Source organism: Vanellus vanellus, assembly GCF_965231255.1.
Source record: "Vanellus vanellus genome assembly, chromosome: 23".
Classification (NCBI taxonomy): domain Eukaryota; kingdom Metazoa; phylum Chordata; class Aves; order Charadriiformes; family Charadriidae; genus Vanellus; species Vanellus vanellus.
The window spans coordinates 5,260,030-5,281,713 of record NC_138928.1 but is presented as its reverse complement, the minus strand read 5'-3'; the positions used below and the strand labels follow the sequence as shown (position 1 = coordinate 5,281,713).

Sequence of the window (21,684 nt, the reverse complement as noted above, 5' to 3'; positions counted from 1 at the left end):
AATATTCCGTGTAGGTTGCAGAACTCCATCCAAAACGCCTCCAAATTTTACCTTGCTCAGGGGCCCCACGCAATCTAGTTCCAGAGGCTGTAAAACAGTGTCTTCTCTAATCTCTAACTGCTCCTTTTCCCATCGTTGTGCCCTCGCAGCTACGTGAGCAATCTAAAAATCCCATACAGAAGCAACGCAAGTACACCCCAAGTGTTTCAGCCCGTAGACTTCAGCCCCAGGCCTTACAGATGCGGGATGAGTTAGCCTTCCCTTCATTACAGCAACGAAATCGCTCCTTCTTTCGGTACCAACTCAAAAAGGACATGTTTTCATGCATTTTTAAGAAGCTAACACTTTTCAGAAAGAACAAGGCTGTTCAAGACAGACAGCGAACTCATGGTTCATTCCCGTATGCTTTGTGTTTCCTCCCAACAACCTTGGTGAGGAGTCGCCGCGACAGTGCTTGACCTTGCTGAGGGAGAACTGATTTTCCAGCATTTTTAGCAGTGCCCAACATTGTTTACTTTGTTATTGGCGTATGAACATCATGAAGCAGCAGGAGCACAGCAATGCCACGGGAAAGGTTTGTTAGGCAACTGCTAGAGCAAAGAGAGCAAAAGGCAGCCGAGGGGCACATGGCAGAGCCAGTGAGTAAACTACTAAAGACCAGCTCAAAAAGGATGCCATCTAATTGTCAGGGAATGCTGCCTTCTTCCCACCTTTACAAGTGAGGCCATCACAAGTAAAACCATCGCAGAACTTACTTCAACAATTGCACGGGGCCAAAACCCAAGAATAAAACCATACTCTGTTCTGTTTTGGTCACTCTGCTTTACATGCCGGCCACTATTCTGGGGATCACCGTTTCACGCCAGTAACGCAACCTCCTCCTCTGCTCTGGATGGGGCTCACATGCAGCTGTTCCCCATCGCAGAAGACAGCTTTGGAAGTATCGACAGCAGACACTCCAAGATTGCAGTGTCACCTTCTCCTTTGGAAATATTGTGAAATTCTCAGCATCAGCACCCCTTTTTTCATGGATCAGACATGAAGGGTAACAGGGTTTGCCAAAGATGACGCAAAAAATTAGAGAGGCCCCCAGGCCCCTCTAGTCTAAAACCTGGCTTCCCAGTGGAAGACAAACAATTTTTGATTTTACTTGCTTGCTTCCTTAAAGCAGAAGCACCGGGGCTTAAGGCCCTCTCCATTCGCTTGCCAGAGCTACCGAAGGGGGAAACGCCTGGCAGACACGGAGGGGAGCGGGAGCGCGAGCGCACACTGAAACATATCCAACCTTCGGCTCTACGCTTCCCCCATGACATCCAACTCTAAGATCCTTCTAGGGTACAGATGAGCTCAGTCAGTCGTGCAAGCGTGGAGTGCGCCCAGGCCTGCTGCTAAGATAAGATATCCTTGAAAAAGGGATACTTTCAAAATATGAAGGAAACTTCTGAAGATTCCTGTTGATCCCATACTTTTTTACTTTTTGGCATCAAATGCTGTATGTGATGTTTCAAGTGACTATTCTGATTTAAACTCCATTTTTGATCTAACTTAAAATTGCAAGGCACTATCTGCTCTGCCTTCCCCCCAGCAGGCTGCACCAGTTAACCAAGGAGTTAATAGACTTCTGCATACCATCATCACTGGTGTGGTGTTCAGCCGTAACGTCCTGAACCGAGTCTTCTGTTGAGGCTCTCTCTCCGTGAGGACTTTCGCTACAACAGAAGGAAACAGAGATGATGTGTTACACTGGTAAAAATCGAGTTTCTGCATTTACTAAAATCAAAGATAACTTAACTAGGAACATCCCCATTGGAAGTCAATATCTAGGTTCCACTGTGACAGACACTTTGCGGATGAATTTGCACATACTGAAGTCAGTGTGTCTAAAAATCAAGCTAAGTTCTTATTTGATCAAGCAAACCAAACATCTTCGTTAACCTTCTTGTATGCTATCAGGAAAGTCCAACTTCAGATCTTGTAACCCGGACCTCTGGAGATGTTCAGAAGCCAGATAGCAGTGGCATGTTGGGTCTAGCTCCTCTCTGCCATGCCAGAATTATTCCCTCAGCTGTATTCTCCATTGCTCTAATTAGCTCATTAGATGACTGATGAGATAGCTGCCACTTCCTGGGGGAAATTATTTCTCAATTCGTAATGATATTTCCAGGTCTGAGTTTGTCATCTCCCTCCTTCCCTTTTATCACAATCTTAACTTGTGCCATTCATTTCACTGAACGACTCCCGTAGCCAGAATTGTCTGGAATCTTTATTTACAGAGCACCTAAAACCACCGAGAGTACTCATTTATGTTTTGCATGAAGAAAAGCTTTCAAAGGATCAACAGACAACAAGCGGCAACCAAAGGTTATGTTTTTGTAAGAAGCTACACCAGCAGTTCCCTCAGGACAGGAGCAGAAAGGAAACTGGACGAGGATCCGTTGCCTCTCCCGGCAGCTCCGCAGACCCGCAGCCAGCTGGCAGCGCTGCCTGCCTGTCCTGCCTGCTCGCGTTCGAGGGAAAAAACTGCTCGCTCCTCATCTTACCAGACGCTGTTGCTAAAGACAAAACGCGTTTGCCGCACTCTTACACTGTAACTCGTTAAAGGTGATTTTTAATTCTCTTCACACAGTAATAACTCTACCCCTCATTTCGGCCTCGCAGTGGCTCAAGTGATCAGGGATGTAAAGTGCTCTCGCTTTGGTAATTACCTCCTATGCTTTTAAAGGAGAGAAAGAAAAAAAGAAAAAGGAGGAGGAGTAAAATGTTTGGATAATTCTGGCGTGTCGTTATGCTCAATCCAGATGACATGAAGCTGCCCCAACATCTTCTGACTCAGTTCCTCAGGAATCAACCTTTCCCATCCTTTGCAAAGCATTTATGCTACTTAATAAAGTTTACAGAAGAACCTGAAGCCAGATGGAGGTCTCAAGAGGAACGCAGCACCGAGGGCTAAAGTTTCACACAGACTGTGAAGTAATGTCGCGTACAGCCAACTCTAAAGATCCAAACACTGCACAAAGACCACGTGCCTCTTCCTATCCATGCCTCCAATAGCACTCTCCACCAAAAAAACCTGTCCTTGCTGCAGACTCAGTCCCTCTGCCATGCGAGCCCCGGGATGCTGCAGTGGGAAGCGCTGGGCTGCCGGGCTTCACCCCGAGGGCTGCAAAAGCAATATAAACCACCAGAGGAACACAGCGCAAGTTCAGCATCTATAAGCTATCTCCTTCCCTGCAATTCCGATGGTCTCACTTGCCGGCACGCAGGGCCTCCTGGACTCTCCCCACGCTGTCCTCACGCAGTCTCCGATGGACAGACAGATGCAGCACAGTCCTAGGCTTGACCCAGAGGCAGTATTGCAAAGACACACAGCCCTGAATGTGTCATACACTCTGAATCTTGCCCTGCCCTCCTCTGCTCCAGGCAAACCCTTTCACAGCTCCTCGGCAGCTGCCGACTCGAGGCGAGCGCAGGCACGGAGGCGCAGAGCACACGAGCCGTGGCGCCGAGCCCGGGCAGCCTCCGTGCCAAAGCACCGTCTGCGAGTGCCCTGGCACGAGGAGGACTCAGTCCAGTGAAGTGGCACCGGGAGATCACAAACGTAGCAGGCTCCATTCCCTGACGAATCAGCTGAACGACAAGGATTCTCTCCACTGCTTGCACGCTTTGCGGCAAGGAGCCCTACGGGCAATAACTAACAACTATCTAAATACCAGGGCTATGAGAAAGCCTGAATGGGAACCAGATGCTTCTTCCTGACTTGAAGCAGTCTGCCTTGCTTGCTCTACCCTTCTCTGCTTAATAGGGTCTGAGGTCAGGGTGGTTAGGAAGGGCAATGAAGAAAAAACAAATGCCTTCAGAAAACTGATATTACCTTCCAGGATATTTTGCCTCCTACATACCCACGTGAAGCATCACCCATACTACGGAGCGTGCTGAACAGTTCACATTTTTATCCCCTTCACCTTCAGGGAGAAAAACCTCTTGTCAAAGTTAATGTGTTTCTTCAAGGTCATAAAGATTCTTAATTTTTTTTCTCTACAATTCTTTCACATATAACATCAGCTAAAAACATCAGAGGGAAGGGTAAAACTAACAGAATTTCCAAAAGAGGCTCTGGCAAGTCTTCTGCATCCAGCAGTTAGTACAAAGAAGCCTCTCCTCAGCACATGTACGGGGAGGGAGGCGACAGTTAAAGCTGCTCTGAGACAAGTCAGGCAAACAAGGCTAGCTCTGTCACCAGAGTGACTTCATTTTTAAAATGTATTTATTTTAGTATATGAAAATAATCATTTGCATTCCTGGGACACTGGAGGAGGGAAGGAAGAGGGGGGAGAAGCAGGACACAATTTAACATTCCTCGTTTTCAGAAGGAGAGATCGGCTTGGCCAGTAGGAAAGAAAACACCTCCTTTCCTTCCCCCACTCCCCAACCTTCCACCCCAGATGACAGGAGCCGCTCTGGCTGAATTGTTTCCAGATGTGGCTTTCAGACTGAACACGCGGCCGGGCCTCTTGAGCTTTAAGCTGGATGGAAATGGTGATTTTGCATTCCTCCATTTTCCCTCCCCCACCATCAGTGCTACCCTAAAAATCAAACCATGCCACAGCTTTCCAGGTTCAGTTGCAAGTGACCCCTGTGTCTGAAACAAAGGCACTCAAGACAAGCAGAAAAAAAGGCTAAAGGAGGAGAAAAAGGAAAAAAAAAAAAAAAAAAAAGATTGATTTTGGCAGCTACCACACCAGAACATCCAAGAAAATCCCTACACAACCTTGCCCTTCAAGATAAGTGAGCTGGGTTTGACAACTGGATAGCTACTTTCTACCAGCTTATTTCTTTTAAGTCGATGACTCTCCAGAGCCACCAGAGACATTCTCTCTTCCATAAAACAGATTTCTGAAAGGCTGGGCCAGATGCTTGAATCCAGAATTAGACAACGCAGAACGTGTGACTCTAACATCCTAACCCATGAATAAATATCCACCCATTCATTTTCTCCTTGGTGGTATCTATCATACCAGTAATCCTCAGTGTTTCCACCTCTGCTATAGACTGGACCCTCCAGCTCCCTTGGTCCCGGGAAGATGTTCTCATGTTGGATGATGATGGTTTTGATCAATTCATTGACATGAGCTTGGCAAGAGACTTGATCATGACCTTCAGGCACAGACATCAGTGTTGGCCCAAAGCAGATGGCTAAATTGTAGGGATCCATCATGTTCTCTTCACTGAACTGAGACAAACTGCAAAAGACAGATGTGGGGAGGAGGGTTAAGAGCAGAAAACAACATTATCATCAGCATCATCTGCTGGAGAACACATAGCTGAGCTGCGAAGTTTTGCTTTGGGCTTTCTGCTGTTAAAGCTGCTCGGCTGGCACACGAGCGCCTGGGTCTGTGTAAAAAGTGAGATACGGGTGGCACTTATGGAGGAATGAAAGAGAAACCCCAAAGGGAGTTTGAAAGCTCAAGACTACATGAAAAATACTGGGTGCTGACTTTACAAGGGGAGGACATTTTTCTTAAATTTTCATCTTTAATTCTTCTGTACTATTGCTGTTCATAGCCCACTTGCAGCCCAGCACTCAATGCCCGAGTTATATCAGGTGCCCTCTGCCTAAGTGCCTGTGACCAAGTGTGCAGAGTGTTACATCCTTTCTCCGAGGCCCAGGAGCTTCTATACGGTGCCATTTTTTAAAACACAATTTTTATCTCACTAAATTTTGTCCCAAACCTACAATGTACCAATGAAAGATTGAACAGAAAACTAAGTTCCAATACAATTCCCCTTGAAACTCCCTGTTTTCTAGATCACTACATGGAATATTAAAAGCTACTGAGACTGGAGAGTCACATTTCAGTGACTCCAGGAGTGACATCTGTGAAACAAACTCACTGCTTTCCAAAGAGAAATAATCACTTGAATATATGGATAAGTTTAGTAAATGTCCTGCTCCATTTTAATATAAATCTTCTAGAAAAACCTCAAACCCTAACACTGTTTCATTTTAATTTAAGGAATAAGATATTCACCAAAGGTAGCTGATGAACTGGAGCTTTACAAAAGCAGACAGTAAGCCTCAGGTCTCTGTTAGGTCAAAATACCCACTTATAGTTGTATTTCTCTTTCACCTAAATGATATTTAAAGGGCTTTGACAATGTATATAGAACCTTCTGGTTAGGACATTTTTCCTTTATGCTACACCTCAGGTGTCAAGGCCACGTTACTGGAGGGACCCATTGACTCGGTGCTGCCAAGCTCCGCAGTGAACCAGCCCCACAGAGCGGAGCGTTTTAAAAAGACACACTCACTCTCCAGCACTCACACTACGTAGTACACAGTGCTCTGTGCTGGTGCGGTGCCCAGTTTCTGACTATTTCGTATCACTTTTTGCTTGGATTACCAGCACATTATTCACTTTCATTTCTGGAACTCCTTTGAGATTGCCTTCGAGTCACTGGGATGAATTTCAGGCAGGCTGAAAAGCCCAGGAAGGCAGAAAAAATAGCAAACTACCGTGGCATCTGCACCTTGAGCTGTTGCTCAGATCACACGCAGCAACGTTAAGGTGCCATTCACCACGTTTACACCAAGTACTGCGGCAGGGCCATGGTGCTCTCAGGGATACTCACTGATTGAGGAATGCAAAGAGGTATCTCATTACAATCAGAGTGGTCTTCGGCAGGTTCAGAAGCACTTTGCGGATGTGGAGCGCTCTCTCTTGTAAATTATCCATTGCTGAAAGGAAGAAAGAGCACCAGAGAGTCATCACGTCACCATACCCACAACCAGCCACTGAGTCCAAATGCAACCAGTATACTACGATGGTTCCTGTGCAAGCCACTGAGAAGGGCAGCCAGCAGGGCAGCAGCAGCAGGAGGGAGGAAGGGTCTGCCCATTTCCCAGATCCTCCAGCACTGCCCGGCATGGGAACACCAAGGCTGCCGAACCTGTTGGCGAAGCCTTTGACAAAGAAGGTCCCAGAACATGTGAAACTTCACTGCGAGTTCCTTCCTAGCGTGGGAGCACTGGATGTCATCTGTTTCAATGGTTCTGGCACAATAGCTCATTCAAGTCAGCTTAGAAAGGTGGGTGTTTAAAAAAGAAATTGTATAACACTCAAAGGAAAATTAACATAGTTAAAGGGTGAGGCAAAAAGCTCTGTGTGCAGCAGCCTACTGAGAAATAAGTGGGCAGCATAAATCATCTCAGAAGGGAGAACTTATTTGGAAGCAGATTTTTCTTTTCGTATAACATGAATTCAACTCTGTAAATGCATTTATCAGGAGAAGAAAACCATGAGCTGTTTCAGAAGCAGTTATCTTCTGCTTTACTTCAAAGGCTGCCACCGCAAAGGCCATTTCACTACTTGGACAATAGAATCATTCTTTGGTTCTGAAGGACATGGCAATAGTCAGGCCATTTAAAATGAGGTCGTTCACGTACAAAAAACCCAAACCACTCTCTGCCCACCAGAACCACCTTTAGAAACCATCAAAAATGTGAACAACTGGACTGTGACTGCCCTCATGATTCATATTCTTTAACAGGAGTCAATAGATGGCCCCGCACGGTGATGAAGCTAAAAGGTGTACGACTGCTACCCTGGCAGCTAAGGAGAGCGTGCAGAAGCACGGCAGCAGACACACGGGCAGTGTGTGTCTATCAACGCTAGGGAAAGAGCGCGGGGCAAGAAACCCTGCTGGCGATGCCCGTTTCCGAGAGGGCATTTCTGACGCCTTCTGATGAGAGGTATTAAAGATTGTTTTTCAGAAGTGGAGGTTTTTGCTTTATTCTGTTTTAAAAGAATCCTGTCACAAAGCACTGTCTCAGAAAAATCCATGCCACAGCCCTTAAAATCTATTCATTTCCATCTCCTTGCTCATTCATTCAAAAGTTGCTATCTGAATGAGGATGGCTGTAACCAGGTGAATGTCCAGACTCCGGCTAACAGAGACCAGGATACCAGTGCAACACATTCCAACCAAAGTAACCATAAAAAGACTATTTTGGAGCCAAGAAAAAGAGGGAGGGGAAGAGAGGACAGTGGAAGATGAGATTGGAAAAATTAATCTTATTTCTTTTCAGATCTTCATATACTTACTGACACAGGCAATCAGATCATGAAAGATATCCTTGGGGAAGAGAGGGTGCTCCAGCCCTCGAAAATAGAGCTTCAGAACTCCTGCTATCGAATCCATGTCGTGGTCATTCTGGTCCCCAGCCAACGGGTCTTCCCCTTCATGACAAGCAAAGAAAAACAGGCAAGAAAAATCACAATACTGGAGAAATGAATCAGACTGAAGGATGCACCTCAGCTGGAGGAAAGGATTTATGCAGCACAAAGTTAATCCCACCTACTCCAACTGCACTACAACCAGCGTGAGGTAGAGAGAGATCTCTCCCATGCGTCGCAGTCGAGAAGAGAATCCTCTGACAGCAATCCCAAGAGACCCGGGACAGCTTTCTGTCACACAGATTACAGTCTGCCACCGGAGCGCCTGGCTCACGCCCCCGGAGGGTGGTGATGCTCCCAGAGCGGTAGTAACACCTCCGGGCTCTGCGCTTGATATTTTGGTAGGGTGGGAACTTCACAGATGCGCCACAGAGGTGAACACTACACGAGCCTGGAGCGGGCCTTTATGCAGACTCACAGCCGAAGCTACGGGGGATTCGGTGCACGCACAAGAGGCCGCCGAGCATCGTGCCTTGGCTCAGCAGGACACAGGCGTCTCGCGCTGAATCGGCTGGGGGCTGCGGGGGGGGGAGTGTTTCTGGGACAGATAATTTGTCACTGCAGATATGCCACAGTTTGTCTGTATTACAAAAGAAAAGATGCCCGCTTAAGGAGTTGTTCCCTAGGGAAAACTCCCTATCAGATATAATTAGATTTAATGATGGGGCAATCCTCAAATTGAAGCTATATATATCCATTATGTGACTGAAATTACCAAAGCTTGCCTATTATCTTAATAACACACAGGATAATAAATGGGCCACTACAAACCGGAGTATTATCCTTGATATTAACTGCCACCAAGGGTTCTGGATGAAGTAATAAACTGCAGAGACATTATTGTTAACTTTGTCAGTTCTGTATATCATATGCTTTACAGAGACAAGTCAGATGAAGCAAAAAAAAAAAAAAAAAAACAACAAGCCAAACCCCCCACCTTTTTATTTCTGTATGTTAGTGCTGGAATAACCGGCTGTTTTCCCAAGATGGCTGGTATTTCCTTTATTTAAAAAAGAGGTCTTTCACTCTGATATCAAGCCTTTACCTACAGCCTATGATACACATTTCTGTTTCCTCTGTTCTCGAGGATTTTAATTCTCAGGTTGATGGAGATGAAGACAGGTGAAATTACATGCCATGTTCATACATGTTGTCGATGAACTCTCCCCAAAAGCCAAAGAAACTTGCTATGCCTAAGCAATTACTGCTCATCTCTTCCAACAGCAAGCATAGAAACACACCAACTGTATTCTTTGAGAGTGATGTATTCAGGGAATTAACACCAGCCCTGTTGTTTCCAGTGACCCAAGCAAGACTGGGGAGACGGGCTGCAAGGGTGGCCTGAGGAGCAACTCCTCTGAACCTGCCCTGCGAGGGAGATTGGAAGCTGATGAGTCAGGAGGCTCCCAGCTGTTCTTTGCCTTTGTATGGAATGGTTCTTCCCATAGAAAATCAAATCCCTTAAAAGCTATGTCAAGTTAACAGTGTCTTGAAATTTACTCTCTCGCTTGCTGATACTCAGAATAAAATATAGCCAAGCTATGCCTCAAGAACATGGAAAACACAGAATTTCACCCTCTAGCAGCCAACCTGTCCACAAAGAGCTGGGGGAGAGGGCAGGAAAATGCAGTTACACCTGATAATGAAATTCCCTATATCCTTTAGTGTTACAAATAATCAATAAACTATCAGACATGAGAGAAGATTGAATTCAGAATATTTATTGTACAGACACTCTACAGGACATAAAGCATAACACCAAACAAGTGAGTACTCAAGGTTAATGAGGACAAGGAAAGTGTTTGGGCTAGACCCATTTAGGAAACACAAAAATCAAAGGAACAAAATATAGCAAGTTGCACTGAAAATATGTCATTTCAGAACATTTAAAGTAATACATTTGGCAATAATTTCTGAGATCCTCCTTACCTCTCTCAAATGCATTTTTTATGTCATTTACTTCAACTTGTGACCCAGACACTCTGAATATCCCTTCGTGCTGCAAACCTGTAAGACAATGAGAGATATCGACAAGAGTAAGATAAGATAAGCTGGCTCCTTCATCAGCTACAGCATATATGACAAAGGAAACATAAGCAACACAGGCAAACGTATACTGTTTTAAAAGCCATCTTTCCCATATATGTCCAAGCACATACAGAATATGTAAAAACAGAACTCAGCACCACGGAGAAAAAATACTAAGCCTTCTTCGCAAACGGACAGAATAACTGGGTTATAAAAGCCATGCATGTTATCCTTTACCCTGAGGGATCCCCAAAGGATTTTACAACCCAGAGAAAGTCATAAAATAACGGTATGAAGTAAAATATGGCTAACTACACAACGAAACAGTTTATTTTGCAAGAGCAATACCGCAAAGGCCCAGAGCAAATCAGCCAATTGAAACAGAAACATTTAATTACCCCAGCACGACCTGCTAGCTAGGGTTTTAGGACAGACTTTAAGACATTCTTGCTAAAATGTAAACATTAGCAATGTCATTAAACCTAATTATCAAGTAGGCAAGATGTTCCAACATACTACCATCATAACAATTCTGTTGGTACATGTAAGATGAGGAACAACCATTACAAATCAACTAATGAACAAAGTGTACACTTCATGTAGGGAAATCCACTCCCATTCATTCAAGGCTTGTACCTGTAGACTTTCTGAAACAGAGAACGCTGCAACATCTTTGCTTTATTTATAATAATGGCTATAAACTAATAAGCTCTCCTGAATGCACCTGTGGCCTCTTCCTCTCAATTTCCGCAACTGTTTTTATCACAACGCCGTGAAACCTTTGCAGCATGTGGCTGTGTCTGGTAGCTGTGACACACAGCTGCGAACAGTGAAAAGAAAAAACCCCAAGTGCAGAGCAGCAAGAATGAAAACGACATTCATCCCACACCTACGCAGCAAAACATTTAGAAATGTCAGGCTACCTCCAACGAAACCCATTCCTGCACTGGAAGTGCGTCAGGCAGGCAGTTTTATCGTTTCTTCACCCTAAAGTGGATTTGTTGTATAAAAGCACATTCCTCCTAATTACAAATTGTACCTGTAAGGCCACGATTTGATATTCAGAGCAAGAACTGGCTGAGTCTGTTGGAAAAAAATCTTTCTGCTGGGGATCTAAGCTAACCCAGGAATAGGAGTCTAAAAAACAAAACCTCCTGATGGCCCTGATTTGGTTCGCACCGCAATGTGGTTTCAATGACTTTCCAGCAAATGTCCAAGTATGGACTTAATGAAGGATTATAGCACTTCGATCTACCAAGTGATGATGAGAATGGGACTCTAGATTATCGTTTCTAAAATTGTAATTAAACAAGGAAAATTAAACAAGACCTACTATCTGGCTCCGTGTCTTGGTTAATGAAGATAAATTCAACCTCTTTCTACATATGTTAATTAACAGCTGTTTCACATGCTACTAACAAATGATATCGATTAAAAATGAAAACAAATTACAATAAACCTATCAAATCCTTTACAGCATTCAAGGCTGTGAAGTTAACCTTCGAAACAGGTATAAATCATCTCATTGCAGCAATAAGTAAGCAATTAATTCACTACTTGACCTCCTACATTCAAATATTTAGCGTGTTCCTCCTCCTCTAAGAAGAGGATAACGATTGTTGGTGAAGGCCACATCTCAGCGCTCAAAGAAAGGTGAGCGGAGGTAAGGCATGAGTGATATCTAAGGATGGGAACCTTATTTTACAAGAAACAAAGGGATATTGTTAGAGGAACAACATTTGCAAGGTCAGTTATTTGCAATAACCATTTGGAAAAGCGATCACACACACGATGCCAACACCACGGCCAAAGAGTCAGCAATAGTTTCTTCATATTGCAGTCTCCAGGATTCCTCTGCACAAGCACTGTGTCCTGAGCTACTCTGAGCGTTTCTCAGAAGGCCTCTATAGCACTGTTCATTCTATAGAAATATCACAGGAAACCTTTTGTCCAGAAACTCACCATGTCTGCTAATGAATCGTATGCAGCTCTCCACCACCAGGGGAATGGCTTGTGAGGAATCCTGCACAAAGAGAGAATTGAACAAGAAAAGCCATCAGAATGCAGAGTGATGCTAAAGGGGAGGGGGGGGAGAATGGAAAGAAAATTTATCCTCTCATCTGCCATATTCTGCTTCCATGCAGTTCCAGGTGTGTTTAGTTTCTGGACTGATTACCAAACACCTCAAATATGCGCAATTTCAGGATTGCATCACACTCCTATTTTCACACAAACATTTAAAATAGCTCGTCGGTATCCTATGGTCGCGAGGTGTGCCATACGCGTGCCTGCTCGGGGAAAACACTGCCTTCAGTCCAAACACAGTGAAACCTCCTGGATTGCCAGTTCCCAGCTTAAACAACATTCATCGAGACTTTCAGTACAGAAATAAGCCTTTACGCTTCCCTAGTCTCTGCTTCACAGCATCATAGATTACTTTTCAGACAACTGAATTTCTGCAATGTCTGCAGTTATTCCTCCCGTTTTGGGCAACAGCAGCTAAGCAACAGAGGTGCTGCTGTTGGCTTAATGTCAGATGCCAGTGATTAAAATTACCATGCGATTAGAACTGCCAAGGCCCTGTTTATGTACAGCCTCTTCTACAGTAGTTTTGGGCAGCAATGCCTCTGATCTGTATCAAATTGCTCACTTGTTCGGATGCTAGAGCATCACATTTCTATCAGTTCAAAAAGATGACAGTCTACTCAAAAATACATATAGAAAACCCCAGTTCAACTGTTTTCCTAACTTGTTTATGTTTAATGTTGTTTTATTTTATTGAAATGTCATAGAACTTGGTCACATAGTGACAATAATTTCTCTACTAATTAGCCATAGCCAGTTAGAACTAGTTTTCTATATGCTGTACAGAACAACACCAACCAATTAAGAATACTTCAGAAGCCATTCTGCGGCTCAGCTGGTCCCTGAGGACATGCTTTATTAATAATCAAACAGCATTACAACCCCCCTACTTATTTTTGAGTTCGACAGTAGGAACTCAAAGAAGCGCATATTCTGGGTCCCCGGCAGAGATGAAAACTCTCAGAATAGTTATGTTCAGGTCCGATTCAAAAAAGGCCACTAAACCCACATGCAAGTGATTTCATGTAGGTTACTGCGAGCTGTGGCTTCAGTGTTTGCAAACAGATTAATTTTTAATTTAGGTTTCCAAATCAGGGACTTCAGTCGGTTCTACTTGAGTCAGAATAGGCTTCTGAGACACCTCAAAAACTATTTGTGAAAATGGCAATCAGGACACATACATACTTCACTTTCAGCATAGGAAAGGACCGTTTTTAGAGTATAAATAAGGAACAATGATTATGCTCAGAAAATGAGAAAGGTTTGACTCTGCACACCAAAACCACAACTTGCTCTCCTACTTAATTTCCAGTATAAAGAGATCCCAAAAAATAGAGAGCAGCACCCCAAGACAGACGGTGTGAAATGAAATTCCAAGCCAGATTTTGTCTTTACAGTATCAACAAGAAATATTTTGGGTTTTCCCTATCTCCAAGAAACACATTTTACCTCATCAGGTACTAAAACGTAACAGATTATCCACCACAGCCCGGAAGACAAAGCATCGCTGTTGTAAGTCCTTATTACAAGAAGGCACAGCGCGCGAGCTGTTACTGGTTTAAGAGCACTGTGGTGGGATACCAGTGTAAATAAAGGGGAAGAAGAAACAACAGCGTGAAACCCATAAGCCACGACTGTTCCGACAGCTCAGGGCTGGTTGGCATTTTTAGTTCCAGGTCTATCAAAACACAGAGTAAAATTATTTTTAAGCTTTGTCAAAGAAAGTGAATCCAGGCTGTGGACCCATGTTATATTGATTCCAGTTACTGAAAGAGCAGACACCAGTTCCGCTTGAACAAGACTGAGAAGGTCCACATAAGAGAGGGAGGGAAGAATAAAAACACTTCCCCGTTTTCCATCTACCCTCCTCTACACAACCACACACCTTTCCCTCTTCTGTTCCTTAAGGACATGGCTATTACCTGCTTCCTTACGGTGGAGCTGCGCCTGCCGCTGCGGAGATCAGAACCGCCCATTGGTGCAGGAGGGAAAAACAGAACAGAAAAGTCAAGATAATCCTCTACTGTCATCCTTCTCCTTTGTTTGGTATTCCAAACCACGCGTATTTTAGAGAAGGGACGGAGCCAGATATACAAGTCAATCATAATGACTTAGTCTCATTCAATTTACGGAAGTCAGAAAGATTTTTAAGTGACTTTAAATCACTAAACCCCTGGAATTGACGCAAGGGAGTCCACCGCTTTGACAAAAGGTTCCCCTTGACATTTTAATTCCAATCGTATGGAAAGCTGTTATATAGGGCTCCTTGTTCAAGATGAAGTTTGTTATAAATTACACATAGCTGTTCTCCGACAGAGCCCCTCTCAGAGGGGGGAAGCGGGTGGGAGCGTGCTGGTTCCTACTGTGCTGTTACCAGCGGCCATTGTGGAGTCTTTGTTATATATTTCTGATAAGACTTCAAATAAATAAATAACACACACACACACCCCCCTCAAACGCCAGCACACACTAGCCAGGCTGAGCCTTTTCAGTATAAACTGTGATGGTCTCATTTATTTATGCTGGTAGACATTAATTGTAGAAAAACAGGAAAAAGTCTTGCTTTGCCAAGGTTTTTCCCCTCAAAATTTATTACTGGGGTTTCAAATTCCTATAGTTTCTTGTAAAAATGAAGCATGAGAGATAATAGTGGAGAGGCCCTAATGTATCGTTCAAGCCAATTCCCCGCTAGGGCAGATGGCTGCTGAATTATAAATAAGGCGATTAGAACTGTGATTTTTAAAAAGACCGTACAATGTGTTAATTTGGGGGAAATTCCTTTTACAGAAATCAAAAACATCGAATGAAAAAAAATCAGATTCCATGGGCTGTCACAGACAATAAGGTCTATTTTAAACTATTAGCAGTAATGATTCTTTGATATTTAAAATTGTTTCATGATGAATAATATTTTATTATTACAGATGTCAGGCTCTAATTAGGACCTGTCAGCTTTGCTTTGCTGTAAGGAATGTGAAAAGTAGTAATGACTCCAGATCGGTAGTAATCACCTTCCTTTTGTTAACACGGCAGGATGATGCACAGCCCCTACTCCAGCTCCTCCTGCCCAGCGGAGCCCTCGGAATCCATCAATTTGGAGATGGAGATTTGTTATGTTTTATAAAAATCCCATCAGGAGAAGCTTAGTTATGGTTCTGTGACTGGTCCTAATTAGAAATGAAAAGTTTATTCTCCACGACCTCTACAGTGCTGCAATCCAGTTCCACGGCACAGCAGAGAGAGTCAATGGGATGAAGAGTTTTCCAGTTTAGGTTACAGCAGCCACGTGGATAAACCCTGTAAAACCACGGGCCCATCTCCCGCACAGAAATATGAATGTGTTTATAAAAATCTTAGTTTGAAGAATACTTCTCTGGGTGACAGTGTCAAATTAAACAGTTTCTCACAACTGCCCGTCCCCTTCCTGATCTGGATTGGACGCAAGGGGGCAAGAAACAGTGCAAGACCTCCATGTAGCCTTTTTGCTTTTTCACCTTTGGTTGTTTTTAACCCCAACCGGCTTCCCAAGCTGTTGCAACAGGCAGCGCTGCCAGCAGGTGTACGGTCACAACTGCAGCGGCAGCACAGGGCAGCAAGAAGCAAGGAGAGGTGTTTTCACAGGCACCGCATCAGAGGAAATATTCATAACTCAGCGGACCAGAGGTTACTACACATCGGCATAAGCTGTGCCGCTGCCTTGCCCTGATGTAGGTAATAGCCATGGCATTTAAAGACATATTAACTAGCAGGAATTTGCTAATATAATACCTAAATGAGTATCTTTTTCTAATAGATACATACCCTGGGGCTGGTAACTGATCTAGAATGGCAGTGACCAATTTGCATCAGAGTTTCCTTAAAAAATGATCCCCTGAGCCGCACCTACCTGGCAAGGGAGCAGTCGGTCCGCTGACCTGTTAAGAAGACAAAAAAATACAGCATTAGGAGAGAGGAATGGGAAAATACTTTCAACGGCTTTGCGAAGCCAGTTTTGGAAGGAGACGGAGGAGTAAAGCCCTTGGGAGAGGGAGGGGGCAGCGGTGGGGCGCGGGACAGGGGCTGCCTCCCCCGGGAGCGCTGCGGGGGAACCCACCGAAGCCCATCCCTCCCCAGCACCGCTCCGCTGCAGCTGACCGGGAAACCCAGCAAACAGCTCAGGCTGCCCGAGGACTCTTTCTTTGGAACGTATTGTTTTTGAAAATTAGTTCCCTGTGCATTCTAATTGTGGACTTCTGCTGCCAAAAAACTGGGCTTGTCAACCTCTCCCTCCCTCCCTCCCCCTTCCCAGGGGAATTGGTGGGGCGAGAGATTATACTTTATAAAGCCACTTAGTAAGATTGAAAACATTCACAGATTTGTTAGCCCACAGCCCGAACGTGCTGGCATTAAGCTATTTTGGGAGACAGACGTTTAATGATGTTTTCCACAAACATATTTATAAAAACATTCCATTAACTTGCACTGAGTTTGCAAGGAAGCAGCCCCGCTAACGACTGCTGCTAACGCAGGCATCGTTTTGAAACAGCACAACAAGGAGTAAGAGAGACAGAGAACCAGTATGTGCCTTTGGGAATTGTATAGGCCAGATCTTTTGCTGGTATAGATCATCATCAGTGAAACCATACTGATTTACAGCAGCTGAAGATCCACCTTCCCTACAGTTGTCTTCCTGCTCCTGGGGAGATGGAAGCACGAACGAGGGAAATGTCTAATTGCTGATGGCTGACAATTAGTTGAACACATCTCGATAGCCACTTTCCTCTCCCCATGTAAAGCCAAAACAGTGCATAATTTACATGAAAATGTTATTCTGAAGCTGAATTTCCAGCCATCTGTCCCATTTTCATCATAGAATATTCATATATATAAATTACATGGCTGTGGCAACATCAAGGGGCTCCTCCTACATTAGGGTGACAAATGTGTACAGTAGGCAGGGACATAATTACTTGTAGATAGGAAGACCGGCTGCTTTTTTTTTATTACTGGAACTTGTCATCTTTAGATTAAGGTAATTTGCAAGAGGACTAATAAATGTCACCTGAGGATGGGGCAAAGAAGAATAAAAATTGTAACAAATCCATGAATTTTCCAGGGACTGAAGACACGCAGCTGTACGCACATTTTTCAGTAAAGCTTCTAACTGTGCTCCGGAGACTTGTGAAAGGAATTTTATTTGCCCATTTCCCAATTAAGTGACATTTTATGGATAAGTCTAGGCACGGCCCCCAGTTTGTACCATTAACCTGCTAATGTGGTTTCGGAGACGAGATGTACCTCCCTTTCTCAGCTCCTTTTGATCTCACAGATGACAAAAGTGAATTTTTTTTTTCAAAGCTGCTGGAGCTCACCCTGACACACACTGGGTCCCTTCACAGAGTGACTAAGAAAGCCCTGGTTTGCAAAGCAATCGCAAGGAGACAGAAGCAGCCTTTAAATCTACATAGCAATACAGAAATCGCATTTAATTTCCTCTTCTTCCCCCCCCAGCTTGAGCTGGGTTCAAGGGGCAGGCAGGTTCAGAGGAAATAGGTCTCGGTATGCAGAGGTCAGCTATGATCCAGGAATGCGATTAGTCACAGGGGCAGCACGGGTGTCATTCGGAGATATTTAGAGGCAGAAGAAAAATACCCTAAGGACACACATCTTTGGCTTCATCCACCCTTTCTACAGGACAGCGGAGGAGATGAGCAACTTTAAACAATAAAGCACAAAACAATGACAACGTCCTTTCCTTACCTTCTAGTGATTTGGGTCTGATAAACATGAAACTCTTAATTACTGTAGCAATAAGTATTTTAGTTTTATAGTGCATTTTTAAACTGAAAGCGAAGCACTTCAAAGACCACATGCTGTTTAAGTTTTCATTCAGAAGATTTGCACACCATAAACTGCGGGGAGTCCAGTTAAGTTACATATCAAAACACAAGCTCTGCTCCAGCATACGAACCCAGGAACGAGTTGAGCAATTTTTTGACCTGACATTTAGACTGTTAAAACCTTCTCCTCTGCAAATAGGAGGCAGACAGGTTTCTATGGAAACTTGGATGCATAGTTTAAGCCTGTTTGGCCAACAGGATTTGCCCATACCATGAAGGGAAAGAAATCTTGCTTTGTTCTGCCACGAAGAGCAAACGCATATTCAGCTCTGGCTGCTGCCCCCTGACTAATGCCCTCTAGATAGGCAACATATTTTACACGCTCTGAAATTTGTTTGTTATTCTCCTAATAAAAGCCCGTGCTCACATACATTAGCGTGGTCTGGATTGAACCCACAGAGGTGAGAAGTAGCTGAACTACCACGCAAATGAAACTTCTGACCAGCCTAACAAGGCAATACTTCTCAACTAATCACTAAACTGTAAATCAGGAGGTTCACCCCAATGCAGATTATTGAGAAGCAAAGCGTGGGTGTACGGGCAGAGGACAGGATGAACGAGTGGGCATATGCTTCACTTTAACAAATACGCGATGCACATTAGTGATTCATTAAGCATTTTCCGTTCACCATTAATCAAGCAGCCATGTAGGTCATTTGGCTTCTCCATCACGCAGATCGGAAAAATAAATTCATAAAGCATGAATACGTCCACTTTGCATCAGTAATCCCAGACCGTGGCACCCAGTCAGCTGACTAATTCAATAAGTGCAGCAGCCCGGCTAACAGCAGTGATGAGCAGGTCCCACACTCACTTTCTCCCAGGGTCTTCTGAAGAAGGTCGTGTTTGGCTTGGAGCTTTGTTATCAGGTTCCTGCCTTCCAGATACTCCTTCATTTTCTGTGAAGGTGGGGAAAAACAAGATTATGAGTGGACAAATTATTTCTTTGATTGCATCTTTAGGTTACTGCGTTCTGACCAGAATGCTGAAGTACAGAATTACACTGAAATTTACGGAGCAAAGGACGAACTAAGTCCTCCTGCTTTATATATCTAGGCAAACCTGAAGCTCGGCCCCTATGTATCTGCAGTGCAATTTCTATTGTTTCGCTGTGGAATCAGCTGAATGTTTGGCATCTTTTAAGACATCTGAGAAGCTGTCATGCATCTCCTCTCCAGACAGGGTGAAATGGAGATGCGCTTCCCTCGCGCGTCACAGGCAACTGAATGAGCAATCTGTTTTAACAAACTAAAAGGCTGCTACTGTGCTTATTCTCTCACTTAACCTCTCTCACCCCACTTTACTTGTCAAATAGTGTGTCTGCCTCCACGCTGGATGATACACAGGGTTGCGGGGGGCGGGGGGGGGGGGCCACGGGACAAAACAAATAAAGGTATTATTTAAGTTCAGAATTGTTCTCTCGGCGAAATATTATACAATCATGCAGTCATTTTTCCCACTTCTTTCAGATTTTTCACAGCTCTGCAAACGCTAGTTTTTTTACAGCCCTTTCATCTCTTCCTTAGCAGTTTAGAACAGCATTATTTATCCTCACCGTGCTGCAGTGCATAAAATACTCTGCTGTACCATAGCAGTCCACGTTATAATTAGGATGTGTTTACACTCGAAAATACATAAATAGCACATAACTCTTCAAATATCACAGGCCATTCTTTAGAATCATGAGATATTTTAAAAATTCAGCTAGCGAAATGAACACAAAGAAAGGATTCTCATTTAATAATGAAATGTTCCCATTCTGTCCACTTCCTCCCAGTTCTGGTCTAGTATTGCTGAATTCAGCTACAACTCCTTAAGGTGAAAAAACAGTCTTTTAGCTAAGAGAGTGCCTGGACCCTGCTTGTCCTGTGCAGGTCATAGCAACGGCAGCCTCCATGCAGGATGTAAAGAACCAAGAAGCAATAAATACACATCCACAGGTAGCACTGAGGGCCGGGGGAGACCTTCCAGGAGCTGAGGAAGTGTCCACCGTGGGCTCTCCAGCAGCGGTGAGTACCGACCCCACAGAGAAAGGGCTGAGCTGGGGCTTTAATTACCCGCCAGGAGTCTGTGGTTTATGTCTCTCTGGTTGACAACATTGGAAGAAAAATTTCACAAGAATTAAGTCCCTTTGGAGAGTCTCAGCGCTTCCTATACTAATACTTCAACTTTTTTGTTGTTGTTTTAGAAGAAAACAGGAAGCACAATCACTGTGTAAAAAAAAAACAAACTTAACCGTATTTTTTGGAATTTCCCTGTAGAATCTGTTCGCCAAGCCCCAACTATGGATTTTGCTCAATCAGTTAAATTTTTTGCATCAAATTTTGACAGAAGAAAACATGAAGAGTATAAGCTGCAAAAACACTCAGGGAATTTAAAGTGGGGTTTTGAGGATAAATCTGGTTCTGGGAGGTGCTGAGCTCCCCGTCTCACAGTCACGATCAGGCAAAGAGACAGAAGGGCTCGAAGGCTCAGCTCCAAATAGCTCAAACAGAAGCTTAAAGATCAGCAGATCAACTTGATGTGGAAGAGAGTTCACCTTCCCTTTGACGCAGATATACAAACTCAAGCTCAGCCTACTGAGCGCTCAAGGCCGGGTTGGTCGGGGCTGGGAGCAACCGGGGCTGGTGGGAGGCGTCCCTTCCCAGGGCAGGGGGTGGCACTGGATGACCTTCATGGTCCCTTCCAACCCAAACCATTCTGCGGTTCTATGATACTGGTGGCTGTGGTTCGGCGCGGGGCAGCACAGGGGCACAGTGCCGGCACTCGCAGATCCTCTGGCTTTGAGGCGTTTGCCACGGTCACGTTGAGAACATCGCCTGCCCGCAGGCGGGTACCAGGGATTGTTTTAAAGGAGAAAAAGAGAAGGTTCCTATTGAGTGTAGGATTTCTTGCGTTCTTTCTATTTCCTCTTGCCTAACATTCTGTACCCTGCCTGGTACCAGTACACTTATGAAAAAATAAGTAATTTCAAAATAAGGCTTCAGGCCTTTGCATTATAAAGATCCACTCGCATTTGATTTCTGGCTTAATAAAAACAGTAAAAAAAAAAAAAAAATAAAAATCAGACTATGGGAGAACTCCTAAGGATTCCATTTCCAGCAGAGCACAGCTGGAGTCAGAGGAAGAACAATGAGACACAAAGCAACAGAAACGTCCCCGGGTCACTTTATTTCCACACTGTAAAAATTGAGAGGTGAAGATCTGTTGTTAGCTACAGGCAGCGAGCGTTTTGCACCCACCATCTCCTCAAAACCGTGCACTGTTGACACCCTCTCCAAGCCCAAACTCACTGCAGTATTTTTCCAGCAAGCAGCAGTTGTCAGGTGGCGCAGACAATGAAGTGCAATGCAAACCAGACCATACCTGTCTCCCTTGTGGGAAAGGAGATTTTTATGCTTTTGAGGCTATAAAGAAAAACAGTTTCTGTCACTGTCCCACATCCTTAACTGTCTCCG

At 44.2% G+C, this 21,684-nt stretch overlaps 1 protein-coding gene across 1 annotated transcript in view; it reads right to left on the bottom strand.

Moving 5' to 3' along the window:
* SRGAP2 (SLIT-ROBO Rho GTPase activating protein 2) overlaps positions 1-21,684 on the bottom strand; it is a 106,235-nt gene that overhangs the window by 8,781 nt on the left and 75,770 nt on the right. Inside the window, exons 11-19 of the mRNA XM_082494659.1 lie at positions 19,041-19,125; positions 16,234-16,261; positions 14,270-14,300; positions 12,225-12,285; positions 10,164-10,241; positions 8,103-8,237; positions 6,631-6,736; positions 5,016-5,240; positions 1,630-1,709 (exon numbers count right to left, since the gene is read on the bottom strand). Coding sequence (XP_082350785.1) covers positions 1,630-1,709; positions 5,016-5,240; positions 6,631-6,736; positions 8,103-8,237; positions 10,164-10,241; positions 12,225-12,285; positions 14,270-14,300; positions 16,234-16,261; positions 19,041-19,125 — 829 coding nt within the window. The remainder of the gene's footprint in view (positions 1-1,629; positions 1,710-5,015; positions 5,241-6,630; positions 6,737-8,102; positions 8,238-10,163; positions 10,242-12,224; positions 12,286-14,269; positions 14,301-16,233; positions 16,262-19,040; positions 19,126-21,684) is intronic.